Source organism: Esox lucius, chromosome 14 (genome assembly GCF_011004845.1).
Source record: "Esox lucius isolate fEsoLuc1 chromosome 14, fEsoLuc1.pri, whole genome shotgun sequence".
Lineage (NCBI taxonomy): Eukaryota > Metazoa > Chordata > Actinopteri > Esociformes > Esocidae > Esox > Esox lucius.
Genome location: NC_047582.1, coordinates 35,824,409 through 35,850,308, shown reverse-complemented (window position 1 = coordinate 35,850,308; position 25,900 = coordinate 35,824,409). Strand labels below are relative to the sequence as shown.

The window sequence follows — 25,900 nt, the reverse complement described above, 5'->3', positions numbered from 1 at the left end:
GGTAAATACAGGAGTGTTCAGTATAGTGTTGATATAGAAGTGTTCAGTACAGATGGACAGGGTAAATACAGGAGTGTTCAGTATAGTGTTGATATAGAAGTGTTCAGTACAGATGGACAGGGTAAATACAGGAGTGTTCAGTATAGTGTTGATATAGAAGTGTTCAGTACAGATGGACAGGGTAAATACAGGAGTGTCCAGTATAGTGTTGATATAGAAGTGTTCAGTACAGATGGACAGGGTAAATACAGGAGTGTCCAGTATAGTGTTGATATAGAAGTGTTCAGTACAGATGGACAGGGTAAATACAGGAGTGTTCAGTATAGACGGACAGTGAGAGGAGTCATACCTGTGCGTCTAGTTCCATAATGTGAGCCACCTTATTCCAGCCGAAACCAACGAATCGGCGGTCGTATTCCGGACTGTCCCTCCTCACCATCACGTAGGGCTCAAAGTCGCCCTCCCACTGCACCCGATACGGCGTTGTTGCCGTCCGCCACTTGGCAAAGTTAGTGGGAGCATGACCCTTCGTCCAGACATGGTACCTGGCAGGTGACAACATTATCAATCGCTAAGTGTACTTACATCTCCAGACAGCATCTAGTAAGGAAAGGTGAGGCACTTCTCTGCTAGTAACACAACAGGTAATGACTAGTGGTCAGGACTCAGAGCTTGAACCGTAGTGGCCCAAGCTGGATTCCCAGATAATTGAAATAATATAATTCTTAATCCTTTTCAGATTAGCCTGGGCACAACTAGTATTCACTAGTTGCGTATCAAAGTCTGAACATTTCAGAAAGATCAGATCAGAGACTCAGCAAAGATTACCTGAAGGTGAAGAGCGTTCCCATGTCCAGCTGGGACAGCAGCTCAGCCTTAGACTTGGGGTAGGACAGGCGGTATCGGAGCGTCTCGAATGCCGGAACCACTAGGGCCTTCTTACTGTTAGCCATGTCGAGTTGCACCACAGACTTCCTATTGCAGAAACATTATTATAGCACGCAGCATTCCCATACGAAACAGAGATATTACAGACACATTATCATAACATACAGTATTCCTAGAGGAAACAGAGACATTACAGATGCATTATCATAACATACAGTATTCCTATTGGGAACAGAGACATTACAGATGCATTATCATAAGATACAGTATTCCAAGAGGAAACAGAGACATTACAGAAATGTTTTCTAATATATTCCTATAGGGGATAGACACTGAGACTGATGTATTTAAATAATAATGTTGGACAAACAGGCAGACACACAATACTTTAGTTCACAAAAGCAAAAATGAAAATAAAAAACTTCATCCAAAAGCTCCAGGAGTTAGTCTCTCTCCACAGACGCTGCTCTGTGACAGTGTGACATTGAATAAAAGCATTATACATCACAGTAGCGGTGTTGCCGTGACAGTCCGTCTCACCTGAGGTACTCGTAGAGGCCGTACATGGGCAGAAAGTCGATATCCGACAGGAACATATATGGTGTGTTGACCTGTCGCATGGCTACATTCCTGAGCAGGTTGACAGGGTAGAACTGGCCCTCCTTGTACACGATGTGATAGCCCACGTTCCCCCGGGCCATCAGCACCTCGGACCCCTGGGCGTAGCGGAGAAACTGCTGAGCCTCAGCGTCAGACAGATAAAGGGCCAAGCTGATTGGGCCCTCCCAGTGCTTACAGATGGCCTCCAACATCTGGAGCCTTCAGCAGAGACACAGACACTGGAGTTAAAAGAATGTATTACCCCGACCCTAACAAGAGTTATAACCCTGACCCTACCAAGAGTTATAACCCCCGACCCAACCAAGAGTTATAACCCCCGACCCAACCAAGAGTTATAACCCCCGACCCTACCAAGAGTTATAACCCCCGACCCTACCAAGAGTAATAACCCCCGACCCAACCAAGTGTTATAACCCTGACCCAACCAAGAGTTATAACCCCCGACCCAACCAAGAGTTATAACCCCTGACCCAATCAAGTGTTATAACCCCCGACCCAACCAAGAGTAATAACCCCCGACCAAACCAAGAGTAATAACCCCCGACCCAACAAAGTGTTATAACCCCTGACCCAACCAAGAGTAATAACCCCCGACCCAACCAAGAGTAATAACCCCCGACCCAACCAAGTGTTATAACCCTGACCCAACCAAGAGTAATAACCCCCGACCCAACCAAGTGTTATAACCCTGACCCAACCAAGAGTAATAACCCCCGACCGAACCAAGTGTTATAACCCTGACCCAACCAAGAGTTATAACCCCGACCTAGGGTCAGTGGTGTTGGTGCACATTTGGCGTAAAGTAGTTAGCCTAGTGACTTCAAAACAGCAAGACTAGCAAGCAAATTTATAGTGTAGAAGGAAACTTTGTAACACTAAACAGGCAGCCTGAAAAGGCCTTAACAAATCCTGCTTAACCTTGATTTTATCAGGTAATATTATAGAAAAACATACAGATCAGAAGAGAAGAAAGTGAGTATAGGAAAGCTATAAATGATAATAGCAGATTACGAGCTGCAACGTGTTTTCTTTTCATGAACTTTTACGGAGACCAGTGTGATAAACACATTGATTAGGATTCAGATTGAAGTTTGACTGTAATCTCAATCTGTGCTCATCCAACCAGTCAATCCACTGATCCCCCCAAAACCACAGCCGGCCCCTACACACTATTACCCACTATTACCCACTATTACCCACTATTACCCACTATTACCCACTATTACCCACTATTACCCACTATTACCCACTATTACCCACTATTACCCACTATTACCGGCAGAGGAAATTAGGAACCAAATGCAAAGCTGACATTTACAAGGTTGAAATCGATGGCTCCTCTGTTTCCACGTATCCAATGTCATTCCAGAAACAATGAATGCTTCACTACTAAACAGCATGAAAAAAAGAGGTGTGGCTCCAAGAGGGTGTGTCCTCTTATGGTGTGTTTCTGAGTGACTGTGTGTTTTGGTTTAACAAATCGAATTAGGACTAGGAGTTCTCACAAGGATAGTAAACAAACATGGAATAACTGCCCTTATTTGTCAGTCCCCACAAGGCGAAGTTCATTTCTGGCATCAGGTTTTGATTTCAAGTGAACCTTACTATTAGTCCCAGCATTATAATCGCGGTTACTTTAAGGTTTACGCATTACGGGTTAGGTTTAGGGTTAGGCATTACAGCTAGATTAAGTTTAGGCATAAATGTTAGGTTATTGAGGTTAAAGTTGTTGTTACACAACTATGTGTGTGTGTGTGTGAATGTGTGTGTGTGAACAACAGAACTACTGTTAATGATGACTATGATCGTTACTAAACCTTGTGTTGGCTAGGAACGAGGCAAGACTAGGACTGGGGCTAGAACTTGGACTAGGACTGGCCCTATGTCTAAGACTGGGTTAAGACTGGTTTGTGTAATAGACTTGGTACACAAAAAACATGCAATTATTTAAAATCCCAATTAGAATTTGAAACCTTAAATAATTGACAGTGCCATTCCACAGTGAGGTTTCTTGGGGCCATTCAACTGAACTTTAAAATGTGGGACAAACTACATCCAGTTGAAGCCCAGCATGAATAATTCTGTAGGGATATTTAAAAGCCTAACTGAAATCCAGAACTAGGCTTGTAGGGCAGAATTAGGTCACTATAAATTGGTATTGAAAACGGGTCATAAACAGTTTGGCAACATAAATTATGTATGTTTCTAACCCCATTTTCTACCTAATTTCTTAAATCCAATTCTCAATTTACAACATGTGAACAACTCCACAGCCGATTTGGGAAGTCGAAGAGAGGCCTTTGTGACTTTGACCACAGCGCCATCTTGGGGCCTGCCTTGAACAAAAAATAAACTCAAATGTCAAGTTACCAATTCAAAGAAATTCAGACCCAAGAGCTGAGACCTGACAGACAGTCGGGAGCTGTTGGAGTCAGTCGGCTGGTGGAGAAATTTAGATTCAGTCGGCTGGTGGAGGAACTTAGAGTCAGAAGGAGGGAGAATGACATGACCATCCACAGGGCAGTGGAGGCGTGGCCACTGGAAGATATAGGGAGAATGACATGACCATCCACAGGGCAGTGGAGGCGTGGCCACTGGAAGATGGAGAGGGAATGACATGACCATCCACAGGGCAGTGGAGGCGTGGCCACTGGAAGATATAGGGAGAATGACATGACCATCCACAGAGCAGTGGAGGCGTGGCCACTGCAAGATGGAGAGGGAATGACATGACCATCCACAGAGCAGTGGAGGCGTGGCCACTGGAAGATGGAGAGGGAATGACATGACCATCCACAGAGCAGTGGAGCCGTGGCCACTGGAAGATGGAGAGGGAATGACATGACCATCCACAGAGCAGTGGAGGCGTGGCCACTGGAAGATGGAGAGGGAATGACATGACCATCCACAGAGCAGTGGAGGCGTGGCCACTGGAAGATGGAGAGGGAATGACATGACCATCCACAGAGCAGTGGAGGCGTGGCCACTGGAAGATGGAGAGGGAATGACATGACCATCCACAGAGCAGTGGAGGCGTGGCCACTGGAAGATATAGGGAGAATGTCATGACCATCAACAGAGCAGTGGAGGCGTGGCCACTGGAAGATGGCGAGGGAATGACATGACCATCCACAGAGCAGTGGAGGCGTGGCCACTGGAAGATGGAGGGAGAGATGCATCTTCTCTTCTATGGTGAGAAATATTCTTTCCCACAACATGTACTCTTTAAAGAATCCACATTTTAAATGTTTCAAACCAGAGGAATTATTTTTTTATTCTAATGTGAAGGATCTACAGCTCTGCTTGCATTTAAGTATTTATTTTCCCACCATAGCCAAAGGCGCACTAATTCATTAAATCTGTATCAATAAGCAAAGACACCTGCTTTAATAATAATACAAATAATAAACATGTAAATATATTCATGATAAAAAATACAAAACTTTGTAAATCTCTTTCAAAACTTGCTTTGAAGATATGAGGCCAACATTTAAAATTAGAAATCGTAAATTTGGAAGGGGAGAGAAACAGGGAAAAAACAAAGAATATCAAATAAGTCAATTAGAAAAGATGATAACATGTTGCCAATATTTCAATACCAAAGAATTGTGGCAACCTACAAGCAATCTTTTTCTTTTTTATCTGAACCTTTAAAATGTTAAAGAGGGGCAAGAAGAGCGAAAAGAAAGAGGGGGTGTACATAGAGAGAAACGTTAGAGAAATGGAAAACGAGTGAGTAAATAGCATTTCTAGGCCTGCTTACAGTGATTAACCAAAATGACCTTGGTGCTGTCAGGTCCTTCAATTCTCATCAAAATGGATACTCAGACACTCAAACGCAGTTACATTTACCCACAGTCTCATTTCATTGCCTGTCTCACAAATGGCACCCTATTCCCTGTCATCTATAGGCCCTTGCCAAAAGTCGTGCACTATATAGGAAATAGGTTGCCATTTGGGACGTCCTATTAGAATCTGTTTACAGTCACAGCACTCAGTGCTCTGTACTGTGAAGGCTGAGGAAACCAAGCATATGAATTAGCATATAAATGTCGGGGGGGGGGGTCAATGGTTCTAAGGTAAACTCTGGTTCTTCTCTCCTTTGCCCTGCTGTGTGAAATGTAATCATCTTCATGAGATCTAAATCAGTCTGACTTAGGCAACAGTGGAGCAGGGCACTTAGAATCCAATAAGAAGCTTCGTTTCCTGAAGAGTTCCCTGCTTTAGGTTAGGGTCCATAGAGGACAGGAAATAGGGTGTCATTTGGGAGCCCGCCCGGTCAAAGATATCTCTTCATGGTTCTCAGCACGCCCCATTTGTTCACAGTAACCGTCCCAAATTGCAACACTTCCTTTTTAGGGCACTGCTTTGGAGCATCTCTCGGTGGCTCCTGGTCAAAATGAGGGCACTAAGAAGGAATGAGGGCACTAAGAAGGAATGAGGGCACCCTTTGGAGAGGTAAAGGCAGTGTTGTGTTTGGATTGGAAGCAGTTCCCCTGTCTTTCTTCCAATATGAAACCACTTTTCGAGACAGACTGTGTGTAAATTCTCACAGAAGTGTTTAAAAATCAGTACCTAATAAACCCACCAAATTCAAGGCATACGTAGCGAAGACGGTGCCGTTTCATAGCCCATTGGTTTCTGCGATGCTACTGGAATGAACCCTGGTGCCTTTGAAAAACATTCTAACTCACAGCAAACTATCTGAACACTTTGTTATAGTTCATTTAGCACTACACATTCTATAGTGAACGCCTGTAACTATTAGGACACTCAGTCAAGGGCGTGTGGATGGGTCATGGGGGGTGGGTCATGAGGGGAGGGTCATGGGGGAGGGTCATGGGGGAGGGTCATGGGGGGTGGGTCAAAGGGGTGGGTCATGGGGGGTGGGTCATGGGGGGTGGGTCATGGGCATTCAGACTTCAGGCAGCTCATGCATTCAAAGGTTATGCCACAAAAGACTGAACATAATATATGAATCTTTGGTTCCTTGAATTATGTACAGAAAATGCTGTAATTTCTAAATGGTAAAGCCAATCTGTACACCAATATGCTGACATGAAAGCAGGGAATTGATACTTTAACAACAAAGTATTTATAAAAAAAATACTTTCACTTTTCAAAATACTGATGGACAATCGACACGAGAGATAACAATTAGTCATTAGTCATAGCAAAGTTAAATAGCGTTGCGCTAGATTTCACTAATGCCCAGGTTTGGATCCAAAGCAATGCACCACACAGGGAAAAGAGTGTGTGTACGCAGGCCAAGCAGTGCCTCTGGCTGCATCGCTACACTGTGCTGATATCAGCAGGCAGCTATCTAAGGTGTAATTGGTAATGAGTTTGTGGCCTCTGTTTTAATTGAGTTTTCGGCCCAGAGCTTGAATATGATCTGATTAAAGAGCAGAACGCTCGTTAACACAGGAACGGTCTCCCCGGGTGACTCAATGGAGCACTTATTATGCGCCCCAAACAGGACCTGCGCCCTACAGTGGCTCACTTCCTACCAGCACTACACAGTCCAGTCAGGAGCAGTGAACTCTACAGGGAGGCGAGAGACATTTAGAACTCAGGCGAATGAATTGGCACCACAAGCCAATGACATCATGGTACAGCAGGGCGACTAGGCAGCGGTAAGTGTTACATGTTGTTGTTGTTTTGTAAACCATTTTGACCTAGAAATTAGGTAATTAAGGAACAATGTAAAATATATTTATGTGATATTTATACTCCTGCCCCAAGTCAACAGCAGAGTCATATTTATACCCCTTTTTGTGTTAACAGTGATGACATATTTTGTGGGCGGAGCCGAACTGGTAGCAGAAAGTGACAGTTACCTCGTTATAAGAAATAGGAATATGGATCACCTGTATGCCTTCTTCAGTTATTTTGTAAAGTAAATGTCATATCACAGATATAATATTATTGTACATCCCATTCATGTCTAAACTGTCTAAGTATGAGCAATTTGATTTGTTTGCATGCTAATTCTGTTTACACGCTAGCTAATGTAGCTAACGTTGGTCAATAATGTTTACCATTGTGAAATAGCCTACTGAGAATGACAGCTTTGTGGTTGCTGCCGTTATTAATATATCGTCATTAGTAGAACTACATCAGTGATTTTGCCTGTGGGTGATAAACAGTGGACACAACTTTGCCTGATATGAAATGAACACTGCAGAGACGAGAATTCTGGATGATTTAATCAGTCTGTTTAATGGCTTCCAACCATAAATGTCTGCATTTAGCTTCAAAGGGTGTCTTCGACAACGGTATTCTATAAAAATTCAGGCCATCTTTTTTTGCACTCCTATTCTGACATCCAACAGCACAACAAGCCATTATTTCCTTTATTCCAAGGATCTTGCCTGTTTCCCTACACCTGTTCCCGACGTTTTCTGCCACCACCAAACATCAGTGACGTAACCGTGACGACCACTCCAAATTGGTCTATTGGGCCTGAGAATGAAGATGTTGCAGTCTGAGCTGACAGATCTGTCCATCAGAACCAGACCCAGATTACAGAACCAGCACATCAGACCCCAACAGACACATCAGACCCTATGATGTGTCCCCACTAACGTCCTCCAGGTGAGTCCTACCTGTCCATGGAGAGCTGGGCCACCAGGGTGACATCGGTGTGGTCAGAGGTGGGCTCATACTCATAGTGAAGGAAGTACAGGTGTGTTCTGTGGACGGTGAATCGCTCCCGGCGGAACTCGTAACAGGGGTCATCCTCATCCAATTCAGACAGGGTCTTCTGGAGCTGCAGAAAGAGGATGGGGAAGGGGAGCAGGGAGGATGGGGGAGTAGAGAGGGAGGATGGGGGAGGAGAGGAGGGAGGGAGGATGGGGAGGAGAGGAGGGAGGATGGGGGAGGAGAGGAGGGAGGATGGGGGAGGAGAGGAGGGAGGATGGGGGAGGAGAAGAGGGAGGATGGGGAAGGAGAGGAGGGAGGATGGGGGAGGAAAATATAGGATGAGAAGGAGAGGATGGGGAGGAGGATAATGGAGGAAGAGAGGATGGGGTGGAGGGGATAAGATGTGGAGGAGAGGATAATGGAGGAGAAGATTGATAATGGAGGAGGAGAGGATAATGGAGAAGATTGATAATGGAGGAGGAGAGGATAATTGAGGAGAGGATAATGGGGGAGAAGATTGATAATGGAGGAGGAGAGGATAATGGAGGAAAGGATAATGGGGGAGTAGATTGATAATGGAGGAGAGGATAATGGAGGAGAGGATAATGGGGGAGAAGATTGATATTGGAGGAGGAGAGGATAATGGGGGAGAAGATTGATATTGGAGGAGGAGAGGATAATGAGGGAGAAGAGGAGACATAAGAACGTGTCGCTTCTATGCGACAAAAACTATTTCTTTACATGATTCTCAGAGGAACATCAGTAGTGAAACTAATTATCGGTGTTCAGCATTAACTGTGTCCAACACACTTGGGACAGCACTTCCTCAGAGTGTCTCTTTGGTCTAAGTTTTAATTCAAACTTTGACTCAATTAGCCAAGATGAGAGGAAAATGTGGATAAAACACCAACTTTATTACCACGGAGACTAAGGCCTGATAGGGAGAGAGAGTGCTAGCTGTTCAATTTCTCCTCCCTTCTCTTGCTTCAATCTCTTCTCTCTATTCTCTCTCTCTGTCAGAATGACGAGGCCGTATCTGATCCCAGCTGGTGTATTTGGCTGGGGGCTGAACAGGGTCACTCTGGGGAAGAGAAGAAGTGCCGGAGTAGTCCGATATCACCAAATAAAGAGAGCGTGCATACTAAATGACTTGACATGTTCTATGTAGCACACTCATGTCCCCTGGGCCTGTGTCCTTCCCCAAGATACGGCTGTGGAAAGGGTTTCCATTGGGGACAGAATCTCTGTTTTAGCGGTTATACCCTGTAGGTTTGCGTCGGTTGATTGGCTCCCAAATGAGTGTGTTTGCATTTTTCCGTGACCACTTCCTTATCCACCTCTGCAGGCTAACGCCATGTCACTTGTAAAAGGGTTACGTCTGTCTTACTCCGAAATAATACCGGGACACAGAGGCTGCTGGGATGCAATTTCTCAACTGTCACCAGAATGATAGAATGATTCTTCTGGCCCTTTGAAACTTTTAATAAGGCTGTCTACAACAGGCTAAAGCTTCAGAATACTCCTCCGCTTTGAACTGTGTGTGTGTTTAAAACATGACAGAGTCTAAGTGGCTTCAGACCTCCAGCTGGGCTTTAGGTCCAGCCAATCTCTGATGACTTCATTAGCCTAATCATTACAGTAATGAGCTTTAAATCATCACTGCTCAAACACGCAGACAGACTGCGTGAAACAGAGGGAGAAGTGTGTGTGTGTGTGTGCATGTCTGTGCGTGTGTGTTAAGGACACATTCACTTGATTGGGTGGCATAGAGGTCCTGGCTCTGTGTCGAAGGAATGTCAGGATGAAGAGTTATTATTACAGCATCATATTAACATGATTTATTAACTGACCCGGGGACTCCTCCTTAGTTATTCATACTCACACAGCAGAGCTCTGAGATGTTCTAAGCCTTTAACAACTGATTCTAGAACAGCATTAAGCATTCTGGCAGGGTCCCTCCCCCCTTCAACATCACATCCTGATGTAGGCAGGGGAAGGGGGTGCCCCAAGTCAACAGGTCGCGCCACATAGCCTCCGCTGGAGGGCATACGGGCCGGAGAGGTCGAGACCACAGAGAGCATGCACCAGGAGGGGAGGGGGACACGTCTGGCCTGTGAGGGGGGTACAGCGGGGCCACACCCCCCTCACACACCTGCTTCTCGTGTGGGATGATTCGGAGGACATAGGAAGGTCGGCCCAACGAAGAAAAGGGGGAGGACAAACAAATGATGATCTGTTATGTTTCTGTTCAGAGTAATGAGTTCTGCTTGGCGCCCGTTGCCCCCCCGCCCACCCGGCCGTTGACCCACCGTCGCCTGATACCTGTCGCCCCTCTGCCCGTCATACCCCCACACCGTCGTACCCCCACGGCCCCTACGCCCGTCGCCAGTTTCCTCTCAACACACCAGTGAGAGATTGGCTCTTGACCTCTGGCTAGGACCTCACAATGGGATGTCTGACTAACGTGCCTGAGTGAAAATCCATCACATAATAATGACCCCACGTGTAAGGCTGTGATTGAACCACAGTAAGATGCAGAGTCTTGTTCAGTTGGTGTGTGCGCAGGACGTCCTCGATGGTGTGTGTGTGTGTGTGTGTACGTGCTTCGGTGTGTTAGTTCATTCATTCATGCGAATACAAACAGTGTGTTCTAACTCCCACCAGCAATTTTCTCTGCAAAGCTGTAGATCACCTACAGTCCCTCTCCTCTGTCAGTAATGAGTTTTTTCCACCTGTATTTACTGTTCAAAATGTCCACAAACATCCTCCACCTAGATTCTCCAAATACATTCTCCAAATACGTTCTCCAAATACGTTCTCCACCTACGTTCTCCACCTACGTTCTCCACCTACGTTCTCCACCTACGTTCTCGCTGTTGTGATCGGTCTCGCTGGGGCAGCCGAAGAGCTCTCGTCTCAGCAGGTTCCCGTCATACTCCAGGAACGTGAGATAGAGGTTCCTGAAGAACTCCACATGCTTGTTCTTGACACGGAGCTTCTTAGGAGAGTTCCAATGGATCACCTGGGGAGGAGGAAGGAGAGGGGGAGGAACAGAGAGGAAGAGAGAGTAGGATACAGAGAGTGGGGGGAGAGGGGAAGAGAAAGACAAAGATGAAGAGGGAGAGAGGAATAAAGGTATGAGGAGTGGGAGAAAGAGAAGGAGGACGAAGAGATGCAGTCAGAGATCAGCGATAGAAACATCTCAAAGCAGCAGGGGACCTGACACTAACACTATTTCACACACGCACACACACACACACACCTACAGCACAAAGACGGGGACTTGGAGACAGCTTGTTTGTGTATGTGTGTGTGGGTGTGTGTATCTGCTGTGTCTGTGTGGGTGTGTTTGAGTGGGTGTGTTTGAGTGTGTACATCTGCTGTGTGTTTGAGTGGGTGTGTTTGAGTGGGTGCATCTGCTGTGTGTTAGTATGTGTCTTCTAACCTTTAGGTCTGACACGTCTTTGTAGCATTTCTCTGAGCGGGTGTGGTCAGACAGCTGGACGTTCCAGAAACATGGCAGCTGGTGAACCAGGAAGGGGTTCTGTTTGATCACAGCATTGAAGATGTCCTGCAGACAGACAGACTCATTAATAATCACACCGTTGATAACACACCAGACAATACTGATGATCACAGATCCCCATTTATACCAGAGATACCCAGTATCAACACTGATACCAGAGACCCCCCCCAGTATCAACACTGATACCAGAGACCCCCTAGTACCAACACTGATACCAGAGACCCCCTAGTACCAACACTGATACCAGAGACCCCCTAGTACCAACACTGATACCAGAGACCCCCTAGTACCAACACTGATACCAGAGACCCCCTAGTACCAACACTGATACCAGAGACACCCCAGTACCAACACTGATACCAGAGACACCCCAGTACCAACACTGATACCAGAGACACCCTAGTACCAACACTGATACCAGAGACCCCCTAGTACCAACACTGATACCAGAGACCCCCTAGTACCAACACTGATACCAGAGACCCCCTAGTACCAACACTGATACCAGAGACCCCCTAGTACCAACACTGATACCAGAGACACCCCAGTACCAACACTGATACCAGAGACACCCCAGTACCAACACTGATACCAGAGACCCCCTAGTACTATAAAGTAATATTATAAATCAAATATTTTATCTGCCACTCCAGGTTTATCAAATCTGTCTGTTGTAGCATCCAACACGTTCACAAATTTGCTTGGTAAATAATTATGATTCTGTTAGTAATATCCTGGTACTCTGAGGAAAGATCAGGCTATTTTCTTTTCTGAGATCTTGCAGATTTTTTGTGTTTTGGTTTACTACCCAATAAGATCCATAAAGCTTGTTAACATGGTCATAATGATGAACAGGGTGGTTCAGCAGATGACTGAGTGCTGATTGGAGGGTTGAACACAACCCAACAGGAGGCCGTCGGAACACTAAAACAGTTCTAGAATCTCCACACATTCCAAACCTGAATATATTACAGGACTGGCTGAAGCTTTTAATTAAAACAGAAATGTGCCTCTCATTTATGAGCTTTAAGCAGGTGGTAAATTAAGTTACGATCATTGGCATTTAATTAAAATATAATGTTACAGTCTGAAGTCTTATAACACAATTCAAGCCATTTAACTTGTTCAAGACAAGATGGGTGTGTGATTGTGATTCCCTAAGCATGTGTGGACTGTGACGTTAGTAAGACCTGTTAATTCAGTCCTCAAAAGGGTTATTATTAGCTATTCTCCACAAGGAAATAAGTATATTTCCACCATAGATTTCAGCATGAGATGTTAGGTTTAGGGTGCGTGTGTGTTACCTGGTCAGCCAGTGATGTAGACAACAGTGTGTGTGTGTGTGTGTGAGAATGTGTGTGTGTTACCTGGTCAGCCAGGGATGTAGACAACAATGTGTGTGTGTTACCTGGTCAGCCAGTAATGTAGACAGCAGTGTGTGTGTGTGTGTGTGTTACCTGGTCAGCCAGTGATGTAGACAGCAGTCTGTGTGTGTGTGTGTGTTACCTGGTCAGCCAGTGATGTTGACAGCAGTGTGTGTGTGTGTGTTACCTGGTCAGCCAGTAATGCAGACAGCAGTGTGTGTGTGTGTGTTACCTGGTCAGCCAGTGATGTTGACAACATGCTCATCAGCTCTCTCTCTGCGGTCAGTCTCCACATCTGTTCCCACCTCAGCTTCCTCAGACGGTCCAACAGCAGCAGAATCACACCTGGACCAGGTGACACATTTCCTGGTTTAACATCACTATAACCAGGCAGGCAACACATTTTCTGAGCTTCAGTGAGTTATTTGGTGCTGGAACATTCAACTGAATCAACTTTTGAGAAAGGGGTTTATTTGTATGTAAGGAAACGCCATCAGTTTTAATGGGTGGTATAAGATGTGGAATGGTTTGTATTCCTACTGCCTGTTTTGTTGAGTTGTTTTGCCACAAAAATAACAGGTATTCTCTCTTTTATTTACTTATTGATTTCATTTTTAACCTTTTCACGCGTGAGTTTCAAATATTCCTTACCGACCCCCCAGCGTGAGTTTTTTTGCACGTGACTTCAGTACTCTGTAGCATTTGAACTCATGCCAGCATTTGAACAGTCACCTTGCTAGGTAAGGAACACTACCTGCATTGCATTGCAAGCTTCTCTCGTTGACTCGAATTCTAAGAGCTGCAAAAGTTGGTTGATTTATTACTGTAGCTAGCTAGAAAACGTCAGCTAACCGCTAGCAAACGTCAGCTGCCTGCTAGCTAACAAATCGTGACCAGTTATTCAGTGCAGTGAAAATGAATAAAGTATATAAAATGCATACAACGGGGAACGTAACTTCTAGAAAGTTTTTGGAATGGTTTTGATCGGTAGTAGTCGCTAATATAATTCGTTTTTGTGCATTAGTGTTGGCTGTCTGTTGGTACGTAACTAACACTTCTTGTCCCGATTTGAATGCTTTCTACCTGGTTAATATCATAGTATGGTCTTGAAACAATTACAATCAGGAAATAAAGTTATAAACACTGTTTGAGCTAAATGTGAGTAAATAATAGCACGGTTTTACCAGCCATTGTTACGTTACTTGTAGCTAGGTATGCTAATGGTGCGTTCTAAACATGACGTTCTAATCACACCGGTGTGATCGTACGCTCCAGGGACCACTCTAGATTGATCACACCAGTGTGATCGTACGCGCCAAAGGGTTAACAGTAGTAGAGCCTCTTGCAGAATGACGGAATTCCTTCCTTTTGGGTGTAAATGGTTTTACCAAGACTCTAGAAAAATGCCATGAAACCTCACTAACCTGCTCATAAAAAAGCATTGGAAAAAGGTGTTGTTGAAGACAAGGAAGGACAATTTGGAATTTAAAAAAATACTGTGGAGAACATCATGGTGAATTTAATTTAATTCTGTTGTTACGTCTCCTCTCTGGAGTCGTTTTGTTTCTAATAAAATCCTGCAGGTTCAGTTCCATCTAGAGACTTAGACTAGAAGCCAAATCACATCCTATTCCCTAAGTAGTCACCTACTTACATCTACTTAATATCACCAGGACGGAGAGTAAGGAATAGGGTGCCATTTGGAAAGCACTCGTACAGGTCTCTCTTGTACAGTGCTGCAGAAACTGCAAAAAATAAAGATCATCTTTGTTTTGACTATAACCCAAAAACAAACAGGGGCTTCACTTTTCTTGCTTTTATTTATGGCTTCACACTGCAGAAGTACAGCAAGAAAAAGAGTTAGATACAGAGGGGAGAGTGACAGCGAGAGACAGAGAGGAGAAAAGGAGAAATAAATAGATAGGCCAAGCAGTTATAGAGAATATGATAGAAGGGCGCCCCTCGGGAATTTCACAACAGTCATATTTAGAGTCCGTTTCTGCAGGGGGAGCAGTAAGCCTTTTCAAAGGGAGCAGAGAGAAGGAGCACATCACAATCACACTGACTCTGTAAAAAACCTTACTAGGGTGTATTTTTCTGTCACATAACTTCCTGACGGAAGGAACAGCCCATCCATGGCCCTGACCAGCTGCTCAAGAGGCCATTATTGCCTAATGCATTAATGCATTACATTTAGCGGTCCCAGACCAGCCTGTTTTCTTATTGGCTCCAAAATGGCACCCAGCTCTAAACTAGTGCACTGCATGGGGAGGGGCATTTGGAACACACTGGATGTCTTCAGTTTGTAGCAGATGGCTTCAGTGTGGAGGGAGGGAGGGAGGGAGGGAGGGAGGGAGGGAGGGAGGGAGGGAGGGAGGGAGGGAGGGAGGGAGGGAGGGAGGGAGGGAGGGAGGGAGGGAGGGAGGGAGGGAGAAAGATGGGTTGCTTCCAATCCATTATCCACTCAGTCTCTACTCAACAACACGGGACGACAGGCCTTGGTGTAGAAACCAGAAGCATTCCAGGAAAACTCAATGGTAGTTCCAGCAGTAAATATATTACACAGTTCGTCAATATTATTGTATTTGTCAATATTATTGTATTTGTCAATATTATTGTGTTTGCAAATAGGGTTCAAACTTCAGGAACGTTGACATAACTGCCAGAGGGAAACCATTTACTTCAGAAAGAAAATACACAGATTTGCCTGAATGTCTGGGCGTGTGCAGGTCAACATCACCTGTATTGAATCCCCTCTCCAAAGCGGGCCATGGCCGGTGATTCTTCCACAGGTTCCCAAGGTACCAGTCACTCTGGTTCTCCACGAGACCGAGAACCTGCTGACCTAAAACACATAATACACACAGAACACTGAATTAACTACAACACAGAACACTGAGGTAACTACAACACAGAACACTGAGGTAACTACAACACAGAACAATGATGTAACTACAACACAGAACAATGATGTAACTACAACACAGAACAATGATGTAACTACAAAACAGAACAATGATGTAACTACAACACAGAACACTGAGGTAACTACAACACAGAACAATGATGTAACTACAACACAGAACACTGAGGTAACTACAACACAGAACACTGAGGTAACTACAACACAGAACACTGAGGTAACTACAACACAGAACACTGAGGTAACTACAACACAGAACAATGAGGTAACTACAACACAGAACAATGAGGTAACTACAACACAGAACAATGAGGTAACTACAACACAGAACAATGAGGTAACTACAACACAGAACAATGAGGTAACTACAACACAGAACAATGATGTAACTACAACACAGAACACTGAGGTAACTACAACACAGAACACTGAGGTAACTACAACACAGAACACTGAGGTAACTACAACACAGAACACTGAGGTAACTACAACACAGAACACTGAGGTAACTACAACACAGAACAATGAGGTAACTACAACACAGAACAATGAGGTAACTACAACACAGAACAATGAGGTAACTACAACACAGAACAATGAGGTAACTACAACACAGAACAATGAGGTAACTACAACACAGAACAATGAGGTAACTACAACACAGAACAATGAGGTAACTACAACACAGAACACTGATGTCACTACAACACAGAACACTGAGGTAACTTCAACACAGAACACTGAGGTAACTCCAACACAGAACAATGAGGTAACTCCAACACAGAACAATGAGGTAACTCCAACACAGAACAATGAGGTAACTCCAACACAGAACAATGAGGTAACTCCAACACAGAACACTGAGGTAACTCCAACACAGAACACTGAGGTAACTCCAACACAGAACACTGAGGTAACTCCAACACAGAACACTGAGGTAACTCCAACACAGAACACTGAGGTAACTCCAACACAGAACACTGATGTCACTACAACACAGAGCACTGATGTCACTACAACACAGAACACTGATGTCACTACAACACAGAACACTGAGGTCACTACAACACAGAACAATGATGTAACTACAACACAGAACAATGATGTAACTACAACACAGAACACTGAGGTAACTACAACACAGAACACTGAGGTAACTACAACACAGAACAATGATGTAACTACAACACAGAACACTGAGGTAACTACAACACAGAACACTGAGGTAACTACAACACAGAACACTGAGGTAACTACAACACAGAACACTGATGTAACTACAACACAGAACACTGAGGTAACTACAACACAGAACATTAAGGTAACTACAACACAGAACACTGAGGTAACTTCAGCACAGAACACTGAGGTAACTACAACACAGAACACTGAGGTAACTACAACACAGAACAATGAGGTAACTACAACACAGAACAATGAGGTAACTCCAACACAGAACACTGAGGTAACTCCAACACAGAACACTGAGGTAACTCCAACACAGAACACTGAGGTAACTACAACACAGAACACTGAGGTAACTACAACACAGAACACTGATGTCACTACAACACAGAGCACTGATGTCACTACAACACAGAACACTGATGTCACTACAACACAGAACACTGAGGTAACTACAACACAGAACAATGATGTAACTACAACACAGAACACTGAGGTAACTACAACACAGAACACTGAGGTAACTACAACACAGAACAATGATGTAACTACAACACAGAACACTGAGGTAACTACAACACAGAACACTGAGGTAACTACAACACAGAACACTGAGGTAACTACAACACAGAACACTGATGTAACTACAACACAGAACACTGAGGTAACTACAACACAGAACATTAAGGTAACTACAACACAGAACACTGAGGTAACTTCAGCACAGAACACTGAGGTAACTACAACACAGAACAATGAGGTAACTACAACACAGAACAATGAGGTAACTACAACACAGAACAATGAGGTACCTACAACAAAACACGGAGGTAACTACAACACAGAACAATGAGGTAACTACAACACAGAACAATGAGGTAACTACTACAAAACACTGAGGTAACTACTACAAAACACTGAGGTAACTACAACAAAACACTGAGGTAACTACAACACAGAACATTGAGGCCACTAGAACACAGAACTCCAGAACATTGACCTGCTCCAAATAAGGCTGGATTTCAGCCACTAGAGGACTCTCCCACACAGCAACTCCACGTGTAACGTCTCTATCACAGCAAGCCAAACTGGTCACTGAAGTCAGCTGACTCTCAACACTCTGGTTAACCAACCGGAAATTTCTTGGCTTGTTATCACAACCCACCACCAGACAGTGCTGTGGAGCGTCACACTGGTGGAGGAGGGGATCAATTAAAATGCCTGGGCAAGTCCTTACCTATGTGGACGATGTTGTCCGTAGATAATACCTCCCTACACAACGAGAGCCACATGTGAGCTTATTGGCTGCTCTTTCTGTGGTGACTGGTTAGATAATGTAGATAGGAGAACATATGGCCCCTACATAAGACAAGGGTCACGACTCTGATTCAGCTACAAACCCATTTGCGTTTCGGAAGAGCTGGCAAGCTCTAACCTTTGCTTCAAGAACTGCAACAACTGCAAGAAATAAAGGGAAGTTAATGTTGCCCTTCAAGCAAGAGAAAGTGCTCACATTTCTTTGAAGCTGACCGGGAAGATGATGGAGAGACTAGAGGGAGAGGTGGAATATTTAGTCAGAAAACACAAAGCGAAGCAGAGATAATCTGAGTGCAGTTGCTGCAATGCTGTCTACGCATACACCAGTGTCACAATGAGAGCTCTACTTTCATGGTGTTTTAATCTGAGCGTTTTATGTTAATGTGAGCTCTACTTTCATGGTGATTTAATCCAGAGTGTTTTATGTTGAACTCTATGTTAAACTCTTGTGTCATTGTGTTTAAATCTGGTTTAGTTTAAGTTAATGTGCGATCTAGAACCATTGGTGTTTCAATCTGAAATGCATTGTGTTTCACTCTCTTGTGCCATTGTGTTTCAATCTGAAATGCATTGTGTTTCACTCTCTTGTGCCATTGTATTTCAATCTGAAATGCATTGTGTTTCACACTTTGTGCCATTGTGTTTCAATCTGAAATGCATTGTGTTTCACACTTTGTGCCATTGTGTTTCAATCTGAAATGCATTGTGTTTCACTCTCTTGTGCCATTGTGTTTCAATCTGAAATGCATTGTGTTTCACACTTTGTGCCATTGTGTTTCAATCTGAAATGCATTGTGTTTCACTCTCTTGTGCCATTGTGTTTCAATCTGAAATGCATTGTGTTTCACTCTCTTGTGCCATTGTATTTCAATCTGAAATGCATTGTGTTTCACACTTTGTGCCATTGTGTTTCAATCTGAAATGCATTGTGTTTCACTCTCTTGTGCCATTGTGTTTCAATCTGAAATGCATGAGATCTGTTAGGTGTCGTGGTGATGCTCAAGGGGGTGTGGTTTAGGGTGGGGTTTCAGATTACCGGGATGAGGAGTTGAGGAAGAGCTAAAGGTTAATGAGGAGGTAGAGGTGACGGAAGACAGAATGACAGAACGGGAAGAAGGGATGGGGTGTAAAGGTGGCGGCTCTAATGACAAAGTTAAGGAAGATTAATGAGGCAGTGTTGGAGCCGTGGCGGAGTGTGAGCTGCATTCCAGCCTGGCTGATCTACTGCTCTCAGAAGTTCACTGCCTTTTTCTTTTGAATGCTTTGTTGGCTTTGCCTTGCAAGTTAGAACCAATCAAGTGATTTGTTTTAGCTCTCAATGCACCAGTTAATCCGTGACGTTGTGTAGCAGTTGCTTAGCTGTTGTGGTGTTTGCCGTCTTAAATCACTGTGAGGCTAGTAGGGGTGTGGTTTGGCCCTTCCTCGGCTGATTTCAATTGGTGTGAGTATTTAGGCTTCTTCATCTCCTCAAGCAGCGTCTTGTCTAGCAGTGTTTTTGCCTTTAACTAAGACTGTCATCAAGACAGTTCTGCAGAGTTATTCAAGGACGGTAAGAAGAAGATACCCAATAAATTGTAGTTATAAGCTGTTAGCCCTTTCTGTTGTCACAGGAAAAAAAAGATTGCTCTCCATTTTCTGCGATGTGTCTCTTTCCCATCCCAGTTCACCGGTCTCTTAGCAATATCTACAGTCACGCTCAATCCCGTGGCCTCAACCTTTCTAATCTGGTGTTCCCAGCCCAGACAACCCATGTGGAATACCTGCTATCTGGCAGTGTTTGGAACTCTTGATCTTTCTTATCACTGCTATTCAAATGACACACTGATTTTTTTCTCCTTCCCCCCTTCCGCCACCAAGGTGACAACACACCTCTGCTTGCCTGGCTGAAATCTCCACTTGGATGTCGGCCCTCCACCTCAAGCTTAACCTTGACAAGACTGAGCTGCTCTTCTTTTGCAGGAAGGCCTGTCCATTCACAGATTTCCCTGAATTTCCCTGAAGACATGTCCACTGTGGTTGAAAACTGCCCTCCTCCCAGAGAGCAAGGAACCTTGACTTGACCCTAGATGATATACTGTGACTCTTTGTTTGGCCACCTCTGGGCTCTTGGCTATCATGCCCCTTTAGAGAAGAGTTTCACGCTGTCAAACTCTTCTCTGTCCTGGCACTGTAATGGTGGAACCAGCTTCTCTGGGAGACTAGGAAAGCAGGGACTCTACCTATCTTCTAAATAAATCAGAAAAACCTCACCTCATAGAGTACTTAAAATAATTCCACTAACACAACCTGTGTCTGTTGTCTTTTGTTAACTTATGTTCTATCTTTATTTGTATGGTCTTCTTCCCAGAACTGACCTGATAACTAAATAATTGATTAGAATGCACTTACTAAACTGTGTGTTTGGTTCACCTGGTTCTGGATTAAAACATCTGCTAAATCACTAAAATGTGAATGCACATGTGTATGTCAGTCCCTCAGAGTTGCATCAAAGAGCAGACAGTCAGACAGATAAACAGACACTTGTTTACAAGAGACTTCATCCATCCCTCCTAATGTGAAGCAGTAAAGGATGTTCAACCAGATTGCTAATCAAAACCTTTTCCCATTGTCTTTCCATCTCATTTATTTTCTATATTGTTTTCTTTGTTTTGGTATTTGTCAACAAATATAGGTGAGCTGCAGGATCAAACTGACATCACTAATATTCTAATACACTAAACCAGCAATTTCCCAACGGGTTTACAGTGAACTAACGGCAGTTTCAGACACCACAGTGTTCCAGCTACTTTACCCCATCCCTATTAAGTCAGTATTGGCTTAAAAAGTAAAAACTGGAAATTATTATTTTCCTGTCTCCTGTCTTGTGTGCTCGCAATCAGTAAAAGAACCTCACCAAAAATGTAAACCGAGTGAGTGCGGAACATTTGTAGACTGCAAGTACTCTTGGATCTATTAACTCTGGGTCGAATTTGAGTGAATGGATGGACTGAGGATGGGTAGCTTTATGCACTCTGTATGCTAAATTGATTCGGTATAATTCAGTATGACATTTTCATGATGTGGGCTAATGCACAGATTGTATTTACACCTTGTGCTTTTAGGAAGGCTACTGTAGCATCATCTCATGATTTTACTGTGGACCATGTATCTACGGTTGCTAGCTAATTTAATGTTTTAAGTCAGAGAAACTAACTTAATGTTTTAGTCAGAGAATCATCTATGCAATGTTACCGTAGTCCCACTGGGTAGGTGCAAGGCACGCACCAACGTAAAAGATACTAGGAGTCTTTCCACTCCTCACTTCCACCAAACCCTCATCAAAACTGCTAATCGGTCTTACCTTGCAGGAATATATCATGACCAAGTACATCTCACTGGTTTTGAGGAAGTACATGTTATATTATGTCATTTTATTTTAATAAAAAGATGGCAGCAGGGCACAGATTCATGAAAGACCTACAAATTCTTATTTTCTTATACACTAACAACTGGTGAAGAGTTGAGGGGGATAGAAGAATGTGCCCAATTAATAGCCCAAAAAAGAGAGTAGCTTGTTTTAAAAAGTAGCTCTCTTTCCAAAAACGGTTGGAGACCCCTGCCAGTCTGAATACACTTCTAAAATCATCCTCATCCAAACTACACCCCTGTCAGTCTGAATACACTTCTAAAATCATCCTCATCCAAACTAGACCCCTGTCAGTCTGAATACACTTCTAAAATCATCCTCATCCAAACTAGACCCCTGCCAGTCTGAATACACTTCTAAAATCATCCTCATCCAAACTAGACCCCTGTCAGTCTGAAAACACTTCTAAAATCATCCTCATCCAAACTAGACCCCTGTCAGTCTGAAAACACTTCTAAAATCATCCTCATCCAAACTAGTCTGGTTCTCAAACCCTCCTGTTTAAGTCAGATAGTCTTTTTATTGAGGAAAGAAATATCAATATATGGGTCTTTTTCTCATCTTCAGAAAGAAGGTTCTCTCTGCCCAGTAGAAAGCACAGATCACTCTATGAAAATCCCCCATGCTCAAGCCCTCAGAAAGACTTCAGGGGCTTGTCTGCTGTTTCTAAAGCCTTTGCCCCCCCATGCAGAATCTCTGTACACTAAAGTCCCATCTCGTTTCACAGCCAATTAACATGCATTGTACTGGTTAGCGGATATCGATCCAACAGTCAGAGATGTTGGCATAGGAGGTCACGAAAACCAAATGGGATTCAATGGCTGCTATTTATAGATTAGATATTGAGACCAAACGAATACATTAAATTCCCGGTTCCCTACATGGCGTCCTGTCCCCTACATGGGTACTGTTCCCTACATGGGTACTGGTCCCTACATGGGTACTGGTCCCTACATGGGTACTGGTCCCTACATGGGTACTGGTCCCTACATGGGTACTGGTCCCTACATGGGTACTGGTCCCTACATGGGTACTGGTCCCTACATGGGTACTGGTCCCTACATGGGTACTGTTCCCTACATGGGTACTGGTCCCTACATGGGTACTGTTCCCTACATGGGTACTGTTCCCTACATGGGTACTGGTCCCTACATGGGTACTGGTCCCTACATGGGTACTGGTCCCTACATGGGTACTGGTCCCTACATGGGTACTGGTCCCTACATGGGTACTGGTCCCTACATGGGTACTGGTCCCTACATGGGTACTGGTCCCTACATGGGTACTGGTCCCTACATGGGTACTGTTCCCTACATGGGTACTGGTCCCTACATGGGTACTGGTCCCTACATGGGTACTGTTCCCTACATGGAACCCCCTGTTCCCTACATGGGTACTGTTCCCTACATGGGTACTGGTCCCTACATGGGTACTGGTCCCTACATGGGTACTGGTCCCTACATGGGTACTGGTCCCTACATGGGTACTGGTCCCTACATGGGTACTGTTCCCTACATGGGTACTGGTCCCTACATGGGTACTGGTCCCTACATGGGTACTGGTCCCTACATGGGTACTGGTCCCTACATGGGTACTGGTCCCTACATGGGTACTGGTCCCTACATGGGTACTGGTCCCTACATGGGTACTGGTCCCTACATGGGTACTGGTCCCTACATGGGTACTGGTCCCTACATGGGTACTGGTCCCTACATGGGTACTGTTCAGGAATGAAGGAGTCACCTGGGAAGCAGTGTGAGAAGCCCATATAATATATATATATATAAATGGAAAAACAGATAGAGTGAACGTTATCTAATATACACCAGGGACATTAGGTAGAGATAGATGGAGTGAATGTTATCTAATAAACATCCGGGACATTAGGTAGAGATAGATAGAGTGAATGTTATCTAATATACATCAGGGACATTAGGTAGAGATAGATAGAGTGAATGTTATCTAATAAACATCCGGGACATTAGGTAGAGATAGATAGAGTGAATGTTATCTAATATACACCAGGGACATTAGGTAGAGATAGATAGAGTGAATGTTATCTAATAAACATCCGGGACATTAGGTAGAGATAGATAGAGTGAATGTTATCTAATAAACATCCGGGACATTAGGTAGAGATAGATGGAGTGAATGTTATCTAATAAACATCCGGGACATTAGGTAGAGATAGATAGAGTGAATGTTATCTAATAAACATCCGGGACATTAGGTAGAGATAGATAGAGTGAATGTTATCTAATAAACATCCGGGACATTAGGTAGAGATAGATAGAGTGAATGTTATCCAATATACATCAGGGACATTAGGTAGAGATAGATAGAGTGAATGTTATCTAATAAACATCCGGGACATTAGGTAGAGATAGATAGAGTGAATGTTATCCAATATACATCAGGGACATTAGGTAGAGATAGATGGAGTGAATGTTATCTAATATACACCAGGGTCATTGGGTAGAAAGAGACTGATGTCCACCATCTCCAGTGTCCTTTACATCCTGAACCTCCATTCATCCATTTTCAGGATCAAGGACACTCCAAAGCTACTGATTAGTGTAGTTAAGAATGTTAGACGAGGCAGAGACAAAAAGACCGTCAGCTAGCAGGCTGGGACACTCTCCGCCCCTCCAGCCCAGCCAAGGTACTGAATGTGGCTTTCACAGATAAACAACCGCGAAGCAACTGAATGTGGCTTTCACAGATAAACAACGGCCAAGGTACAGCATGTGGCTTTCACAGATAAACAACGGCCAAGGTACTGAATGTGGCTTTCACAGATAAACAACAGCCAAGGTACTGAATGTGGGTTTCACAGATAAACAACGGCCAAGGTACTGAATGTGGCTTTCACAAATAAACAACGGCCAAGGTACTGAATGTAGCTTTCACAGATAAACAATGGCTAGGCTACTGAATGTAGCTTTCACAGATACATCACAGCAACTGGAAGAGTGATGAGCACAGCTGTACTGTTCTCTTTACATCTTAACTGTAGGCCAATCTTCAACATATTACCAAGAGCCTCCTGGGATTCCAGAAAGAAAGAGTGCAGACTGATTGGACTGTTCTGTCTATTTCTGTATTGTTTCACACACATACACAGTTCTTTACAATGTCCTCATTTTATTAAATGTTCCCAATAGCTGTTGCTCAATAAACACATTAAATAATCTGTGATTATTATTTGGGTAATATTCATGGTTATTATATCAGGCTTCATTAAGGTTTTATTGCTCAGTAAAACAAATATCAAAGTGTTGCACTTTAAGATCTGTTTGGTGTAGTGGATACAGAGACAGATTTCATCATGTGGCCATTCGGAGGAGAAAATCTGCTGCTTAATCCAACTAAGCAATGGAGGATTTGGTGTGTGTGTGTCTTTGTGTGTGTGTGTGTGTGTGTGTGCATCTGAAGTAGACAGCAACAGCCCTTGGGGTCTTTACCCTCCTTTCTAATGCCTCTAATCATCTAGCTCAGAAAACCAGAGGAAGAAAACCCATTCTGAGACATCTTTGTCCTTGACACGGCTACACTGGATATAGTCCACTTTGTTTGCTGGCTACTGGCTCTTTCTCAGTCCGTCTCCATTCCCATAATTCCAAGCATCCGTTCTATTCGCCGCCTCCGGAGACCTGATTGGAAGAGAAGATCCAAGGACACCCGTCTTAGACCTTCTCCTTCACAGGTTTTCCGAAAGACGTGAGGATAGAGGAGGGGATGAATGGAGGAGACAAATTGGAAAAAGAAACAGTGCATTTCAGGGGATGTTTTTTGAATTTGGCTTTCAAATGTACTTTCAAAGCCAAGTCTTTACAGTCGTCTGGCTGGGAGAAAGAAAAGATATGCTGGACCATTCAATCTCTTCTTCCTAACCATTTCTTATGTCCTTCTCTCTCTCTCTCCTCCTCTCTGTCTGTCTATCCTCTCTCTCTGCCTCTCTGTCTGTCTCTCCTCTCTCTCCTCTCCAAAATGACAAGCCCTCTGTCCTTTTCTTTATCTCAACT

The 25,900-nt window shown here is 44.0% G+C and overlaps 1 protein-coding gene across 2 annotated transcripts in view; it reads right to left on the bottom strand.

Annotated features, from left to right (window-relative positions):
- large1 (LARGE xylosyl- and glucuronyltransferase 1) overlaps positions 1-25,900 on the bottom strand; it is a 98,276-nt gene that overhangs the window by 2,057 nt on the left and 70,319 nt on the right. For both annotated transcript variants that reach the window (XM_010902599.4, XM_034296929.1), the window contains exons 7-14: positions 15,785-15,889; positions 13,277-13,389; positions 11,600-11,725; positions 11,021-11,176; positions 8,118-8,281; positions 1,429-1,707; positions 829-975; positions 350-545 (exon numbers count right to left, since the gene is read on the bottom strand). In XM_010902599.4, the coding sequence (XP_010900901.1) occupies positions 350-545; positions 829-975; positions 1,429-1,707; positions 8,118-8,281; positions 11,021-11,176; positions 11,600-11,725; positions 13,277-13,389; positions 15,785-15,889 (1,286 nt within the window). The remainder of the gene's footprint in view (positions 1-349; positions 546-828; positions 976-1,428; positions 1,708-8,117; positions 8,282-11,020; positions 11,177-11,599; positions 11,726-13,276; positions 13,390-15,784; positions 15,890-25,900) is intronic.